The following is a 7,691-nucleotide window of genomic DNA, read 5'->3' on the forward strand; positions in this document are numbered from 1 at the left end:
CCAGCTCGCTTCAAAGCCATAAGGGATGAAAGGGAAAGAATTCTTTGATTGTTCTGCGATTGAAAACAAAGTCGTTGCTGGAGGAAGTCCGATTGTAAATGAGCGATATCTATTGTCGGCTTGGACATAGATAGCAAATGCCAAGATCCATGCCCTACAGATCTCATACTCTACAAATTAACAAAAACTTGAAACAGCAATAGTATATTGTATAGGCACTGACATAGTGCGACGATTAACGTGGAGCCAATCCAAGTTGGCTGACATAAACCGGAGGGAGCTCCTCCGGAAAATATGCGCATAAATGTGGGGGCATCAACCGAGCAGGTGTTAGTCACATCTTACGAATTTATGACTACGAACGACGTTCATTTTTTTTAGACTCCCCAAACAAGCCACTGAAAGCCTCTATCAGACCGAAATTTTCCGTCCACCTTGCGAATATCAAGATATTTTTGGTCGACTGGATGCACAGTGGATTCTGGGGCCGGAAAATCTTTGGCGTCACCGCGCATGCCAAGCCAGCCGTTTTCTGTAATGTTGGTCAAACATCGGGCAACAACAAAACTTGCCATTTTTGCGTACGGCTGCAGTAAATAATCAGAAAATTACGGCATCCCTAAAATCAATGTAGCTTTCAACCCGCTGAATAGCCCCTGGTATCTGGCATTCTTGATGTCAGGCGTAGCTATAGGTACCCCACGCAGGTATACTGTATACACAACAGCATAGTGCCCACCTACTTGGTGGGTGGCCCCCACGTAGTACAGACAAAGAATCGGACAAGCCGGTACGAATAAAAATGGTAAAAGATATGAGCTGACAAAAATGAAAGACATCGAAGAAAAGAGAAAAAAACACACCGCGTTACAGGTGCAACCGCTGCTACAAAAGAGAAAAGATGAGAGCACAATTGAAAAGCACCAGGACTTTTCCCCTCAAAGCCAGTGAATCAGATACCAACCGGGAAAGCCAATTTTGGGGAGCCTCAGTTTCACGCCTGTGACATCAGGCTGAGAGTCACGTGACTAGATATTCCGTGAGCCTGATCGGTTTTGAGACTAATCTGTCTTCCACAACCAGTCATCACAACATTGTCTTCACCCGAATAAAATTTCTCTTTGCATGCCGATAACAGCAAAAAAATGCATGTGTCAAGATCGTAGTAGCTACTCCCTCACTTGACAGTAAGTTCAGAGATTTGAGTCTGCTAGTCACGTGCGTGTATCCGCGGCGCATCGCCCGATGCAATACTTGTTATCTCAAAAGAGACACTCACAATCATCCGAGCTCTGAACACTATTGTAATTATGGCGTCTGAGCCTATCGTTGACGACATTGCCCTAAACAAGGCTACACCAGACCATGACATTCATACTGCAGATGATGCTAACGAAGTTGCAGAAACCCTGGCACGCCTGGGGAGCTCTTCCGCTGATGAGCATGTAACAAATAACAGCGCTCTAGAAGTCAACGACGACGAGGACGACTATGACCCCGAATCGGCGCTTGCTGTAACTGAACCCGTGGAAGCATTACCGACCGGTTCTGAAACAGTTGGAGCTGACTTGAGTTCCACGCCTGATAGTGAAACCGAAAGCAACTATGAGCCTGAGTTACCTCTGGAAACCGAAGATCCTATCACAACAGCCCAAGAAAGTTCTGAAGAACATGCTAAGTCACACGCTGATAATGATAATGAAAATACGGAGAGCAACTCTCCTGACTCAGAAATTACCGATGCTTTAGTGCAGTCTACATCGGAAGTGAACTCAGGTAATGACAAGAGTCAATCCTGTGGAGACTCTGCAACCAAAGAAAAGGATTCTCCTGCTTCTGATTCCGATGATGACTATGACCCAGAAAAGGGTCTTTTGCCTGGGTCTCCTGCCGACAGGGCTCCATGCTTACCGCCAAAACCCACTGAACAACCTGAGCAGGCCGAGCATGTTCCGATAGCGAATCTCAAAGAGGCATACGATGCAGTTATGCAAAGCGAAGTTGTAAGGCTGGAACTGTTTTCGCAATTATCAAAAGAAAAGCAGATGGAGGTGATCCAGGAGCTTCTTCGAGAAAAACACATTGCGTTACCTGGAACTCAAAGCATCCGGGAAATTAATGAACCTCAAAATAGCAGCAACTTGACCGTCTCTTCAACCGGACAAATGAGTAGCCAAAGAGATAGTGACAACTCGAAAGATAGTCGACCCGATATCATGCTGCCCATGACAGACCAGGAGATTCAGGCATATGAGCAGTTTCTTGTCACAGAGTCTGAGTTTTTGAATTCAAAAGAGGAACTTCCCGAAGACTCTAGGCTTTTTGTGGGGAATCTTGCTACAAACCTCGTGAAAAAGGAGGACCTCTTCCGTATTTTCAGCCGTTATGGTGAATTGGTAGAAATCTCGCTTAAAACAGGCTATGGTTTCGCGCAGTTCAAGACACCTGAAGCATGTGCTGCTTGCAAAAATGGTGAGACAGGAAAGCCACTTCACAATAGATTGATGAGGCTCGACTCTTCCCATAAGCGTAAAAATGCACAAGGCCCTACAGAAACAGGTGGCCGCGGAAGAGAGCGTTCCGCAAATGATGACTCTGAGGGGTCTGATTCAAAAAGAGCAAGAGTCAATGTAGAGGATGTCCATGTTGTGTCTACAGAAAAATCTTCTGATGTGCTCGTCAACACATTCGAACAGGCTTTGCAGAAGGATCATTTGACACACAAGTTGAAACAGATCGGAAATGAGGACCCCAGTGAAGAAATTCGCGATGCCGCATATCTGGGTGTGTTGGGGGCTTGTGTTGTTAAGGACACCAAGGTCGATCTTCAAATCTTTGAAGAAACGGGAGATGGGGGGGTCAAATTTGACGAGTACCTTGACATCGAGCCCTCAGCGGCCTGCGAACTTATTGCTGGCGCAAAGCGTAGCAGGGTGCAAAGAAGGGAGACAATGGCGAGACTGAGCTCCTCAAAAAGGACGGACCGTTCTCAAAGATTCAGGCAATCTGCAAAAAACGCCAATGCTGGTTTCCAGGATGACAGAAGAAGAAACTTTCCCGAAAGACCTCCCAGATTTCACCAGAATGAGAGAGATGGCCGCGATATTCATGGATGGCAAAGAAATAACGGCCATCAAGGACAATCGAGAAGCAACTGGGACCAGAATATGCCTCGTGACAACGGCTACAACTCCTTTTCAGGGAATAGTGGCAATTTCTACCAAGGCCGCGGGTCAGGATACGGCTCTGGTCTGAACTATCAACAGCCAGGCTACGACAACGGTCAATTTGGACCTGATCGATTTCGCCTTAATGGCCGAAATCAAAATCAAGGATACAATCACAACGGATATCATAGTAACAGGGGCCATCCAGACAATCAGCATCAAAATTTTGGAGGTCCTTCACAGGGTGGGCCGATGCATTATAGCGGACTGATGGCCCAGCAATACTCATCATCACAACCAGCTCCTGCAGACCCGGCTCTAGTTCAAACTTTGCAGAACCTTGACCCCACTACTATGCGTAGTGTTGTTGCTTTGTTACAACAGCAAAATGGGCCCCCAGCCCCACAACCAGGAGCGCCTTCTTTCCAGGCTCCACCAGCATATCAGAATTCTGCGCAGACATCAACTTATCAACAGAGTAGCCCCTCTGCTCAAGTCAATTCCCTACTCGCGCAAATCCAATCCCAACCCCCTCCTCTGGCAACCCCTTTCCAGACAACTTATCCCCAACAACCCCAGCAACCATATAGTAGTGCATCCCAGCAACAAGGGCAACCAAATCAGGCTTTGATGGATATGCTCTCGAGATTGGAAGGACAGTAAACACGATTGCAGCCATATTGACTCCTGGCGTAGTTCAGTGTTGGCGTCTGTTATATCCTCACAGTAAAACCTTAGGTCATCTCTTTGGAATGCGCTTGATATGCTTTCTCGAATGAACTTTCTCTACGTATATTATTCCCTCAAACACTGACAATATATAAACTAGTCACTTTCCACCAAATAAACAATGCCGAGTCAGTGCCCTCTTATGTTTAGTCGACCTCATCTGCGGTGTTGAATTGAATTTCTTGCGCAGCAGGCACCGGGATGCTCTCATCTTCATCTTCAATTTGAAGATTCTCATCGTACTGCTCCTTTAACTTTTCGAATTCCTCTTCGTTTTCCAATACACCGCTTATTCCAATGACATTGCATTCTTGAAAAATCTCTAGCACTCTCTCAGCATCCTCTACCTTCATCAGAGCAAAAACCTTATTGACTTCGTCCAACGAACCAGTGTGAATCGCGGCTTGCATCTCAGGACTTAGCTTTGTAACAAAAATTTCGTGCTCCTCGGTTCCTTCCTCAGGGGTATTGACCAGCAATTCGGTACTTTCATCTAATGACTTCAATTGAATCAAGGCCTCTTCTCCATCACCTCCTGCCTGGTGTTCCAGCAGGATTACCTCACATCTTTGCTTGATATGATTTACGGTGTTTTCCACATCCTGAACAAATGCTCGATTCGCTTGCAGTGTGGTCTCCTTTAGCTTGGAAAAGAACAACTTAATGGCCCTGATTGTCTGGTCCTTATTGGCTTTGGGACCAGCCAATTGCGCGATATACTGTAGCAACAATGATTGGTAAATCACTTGTCTTGCTCCATCAGTGTTTCCCTCAAGCTGGAAGTCAAACGCAGTCATAATCAAGGAGTCTTTCTGATTTTCTGTGCAGATGTATGGATGTTTGATCAAGAACTCTGCACTTTTCTCCAAGTCCTTGTATGGAATCTTGGCGAACACTGCAGTGTCAGGGCGAACCTCCAACTCATCAAAAGCATCTTGCTCAGTTTTGGCGCACGTTTCGTTCTCAGGCACAATATTGGCAGAGGGTGACATAGAATCATGAGTCACAGACAGATAATTGATTGTTTCTGTTTGAGTTATTGTTTTAGGTTGTTTTTGGAACGCATTACCAATAGAGGCTTTCGGTGTTTCAGCCGACTTCACTGTCTCCTCTTCTTCGTTATCTTTGTTCAAAAACGAGCGATCGAACCCTGTGTGGTAATCATCACTACTGATCAACAAAGATTTCTGATAAATCAAGTCGTCAAGCTTAATTGCCTGTTTCAGCAAGAGGTCATCGATCTTGGCTCTGTGTTCTTTCAAGTAGTTTGCCAACACCAAACCATTTTCAGCAGCGTCGGGGTGGTCTTCTTTTACCTGAATGAGCAAATCCTCGATCATTTCGTTATATGGCGGTGTGTTCTCAATTTCCTCGGCATCGAATGCCAAATCTCTGAGACCTTTTCTCATGGTATCCCCTTTTTCCTCTTTCATCTTTTCATAGTCAAATTTTTCGGTTTTGTCAAACCGGGCGTCGAGTAGAGCCATAACCTTCGTCGTATCTGTGAGCCCTGGCTCTGGAATTTCCAGTAAAAGGAAATCCACACGCTCGTTCAACTTGGTGTACATTGTCAACTGGAGCAAGATAGATTTGATTTCCAAGTTCCGCTGCTGGCGTTTCTCGTGGATATCTCTCTGTTTCCATTTGATGAATGATTTCTTGTCAACATTGGGGTGCACTTCGATGTCAGAGTCGTCTGACAACTCAATCTTGTCCCATTTTGAGTAATCAATAGGCATGTTCTTTTTACTACTGAATTTTGTCTGCAAATACTCAGGATGGTTAGATCTTCTTAGTGCTATCTGGCAGTGTGAGTGTGACGAAGATATGATCTGGAGCCATGGTTGCGCGGTACAGGATGTGTGGAATCATAAAGAAGACCATCGAAGCAAGTGACTTTTCATCATTACACAAAGATAGTGTTCACGAAAAAAATTGAGGATTTGAATGGAAAACAACATGATCACGAATTTGTTTCCAAATTTCATCATTTGCAACTAACTGACTTACATATATTGCATTGATATTAAAGATATTCTCGCGCATTTCAGATCGTAGTCCACCCAAGCATCACTTCATCATACTTATTGTTCCAGTACTGTTTGAAGAAATCTTTTCTGATTGTTCCTGTCCCAATAGATGTGATTTACACTCAATAATCACGTCCTTTTTTGTCATATAAGTGTTTTTGATCGCAAGGCTGTCGCCGTCTTGCTTCGCAGCCCATGGTGTACGCAAAATTAGTGGACTTCGGAATCCTAATAACAACCAAATTTCATGTACCATCTTTGGATGGCTCATGTTTTTAGAACAGTCGCTCACTTACTTCAGGTATTACTTCTCTACAGCTCCATATGTTCCATAATAGTTGCTATTATTATTTCGTTCAATATTTAAGCGCTTAAGCAGTGCCATTTGGTCTCAAACCTGTGAAGAAAGCGTAACCATAGCCAGTGGTCTCGAAGGTGATCGTCGTGCCCTTTGGGAAGTAAAAGACGTCTCCTGGCTTGACAGAAACTTTGTATCCGGTCTCGTCAGTAAAAGTGTACTCGCCTTCCACTTCCAAAACGATCTTCATCTCATCGTAGTCATACTTGTAGACCAATGGCTCCCCCGCCTCCTGCTTGTAAAAGCCACAGGAAATTTGCTGTTCCTTTGGAGCGTCAGAAGTGAAAATGTCTCCCAAGAAAGAGTTGTTACCTGGGGATGGGATTTGTGGTGGTCTGACCTCTTTTCCTTCAGCTGATGGCTTGTATTGCATAGGCATTTTTGTAGAGTATATTGGTTTGATTTATGAGCAAGAATTGACTAGCAAAGCTGATTATACTTGTGTGTACAAAAAAAAGTGAAACGACCGGTGGTCTTCGGGGCTACTTATACTTTTCAAGTTTGCAATCAATGCTGCCGCTGTGCACATATCAACCCTCGCATATCTGCCGCACGCATATCTTTGCCCTATATGAACCTGCGCTAGACGCTTCCTTATTCAGCAAAGCGACCCGCGCAAAATCACCGGGATGAATACCCGCGATAGGTGAGATTGAGCGAGCCAGATTCGGGTCCAAAATTCCTTTGCCGGGTACATTGAGTCAAAAAGGAGCAAAATAAATCCTCAATGTCTCTCATTCACAAATGCATACCTACTTGGTCCATAAAATAAACCTAAATCACTTGAAAAAAACAAATAAGCAAAAAATAAAGCCCGACGCGGGGGTCGAACCCGCAACCTTGAGATTAAAAGTCTCACGCTCTAGCCATTGAGCTAGCCAGGCTTCGATGTTCATTTTATTATGAAACAGCCTGGAGCTGTCTCTTAAACTACGAGTAGATCGGTTTATAGATAGTTCAGCCTTAGTGGATAGGCCTAGTCTATCTGTCGTATTCTCGATGTCTAAAAAGTGTTATCCTTCTTCAGGGATGTCTCAGCCTCACGCTCCTTTATAGTTCGGAACCCTTCTATACAGTAGGTGAGGGGTAACCCCGATCAGGAATGTTTAGACTCTTCGTCCTTCGTATTATACAGGATGCCCAGAATCTATAATCTGGCTCATGTCGTATCATAACATTATCTCCCCAAAATTAGAATGTTCGTCCTCGAACATTTAGTTATCATGGATAGAGGAAAGCCTCGAAGTACCTTCGCCGCGTCTGATTATTCTGTGACGGCGTACTACCGCGTGTTCTCCGGTTGTAGAATGGAACTCAGGGAGGTTCCCTGGCCGTGTGCGATTATATGCGCTTTCAAGAGCGATTCTCATTCCCACCGGGAATTGCAGGTAATTATCCAAAGATACC

General features: G+C 44.7%; 3 protein-coding genes and 1 non-coding gene across 4 annotated transcripts; 1 reads left to right on the plus strand and 3 right to left on the minus strand.

Moving 5' to 3' along the window:
* Positions 1-1,310: 1,310 nt before the first annotated feature.
* NAB3 (Nab3p) lies at positions 1,311-3,830 on the plus strand (the record flags this gene model as incomplete). The annotated part of the gene is made up of 1 exon (XM_018854346.1): positions 1,311-3,830. One exon carries the CDS (start codon positions 1,311-1,313, stop codon positions 3,828-3,830), a length of 2,520 nt encoding a protein of 839 aa, XP_018710150.1.
* Positions 3,831-4,042: 212 nt separating this feature from the next.
* Positions 4,043-5,635, minus strand: CDC37 (Cdc37p; the record flags this gene model as incomplete). The annotated part of the gene is made up of 1 exon (XM_018859099.1): positions 4,043-5,635. One exon carries the CDS (start codon positions 5,633-5,635, stop codon positions 4,043-4,045), a length of 1,593 nt encoding a protein of 530 aa, XP_018710151.1.
* Positions 5,636-6,297: 662 nt separating this feature from the next.
* On the minus strand, positions 6,298-6,663 carry METBIDRAFT_46291 (uncharacterized protein; the record flags this gene model as incomplete). Its single annotated transcript, XM_018858023.1, has 1 exon — positions 6,298-6,663. One exon carries the CDS (start codon positions 6,661-6,663, stop codon positions 6,298-6,300), a length of 366 nt encoding a protein of 121 aa, XP_018710152.1.
* Positions 6,664-7,095: 432 nt separating this feature from the next.
* Positions 7,096-7,168, minus strand: METBIDRAFT_t212. Its single transcript has one exon. It is a non-coding gene; the product is annotated as a tRNA-Lys (tRNA).
* Positions 7,169-7,691: the final 523 nt, after the last annotated feature.

The sequence above is a fragment of the Metschnikowia bicuspidata genome (genome assembly GCF_001664035.1).
Source record: "Metschnikowia bicuspidata var. bicuspidata NRRL YB-4993 chromosome Unknown METBIscaffold_6, whole genome shotgun sequence".
Taxonomy (NCBI): Eukaryota; Fungi; Ascomycota; class Pichiomycetes; order Serinales; family Metschnikowiaceae; genus Metschnikowia; species Metschnikowia bicuspidata.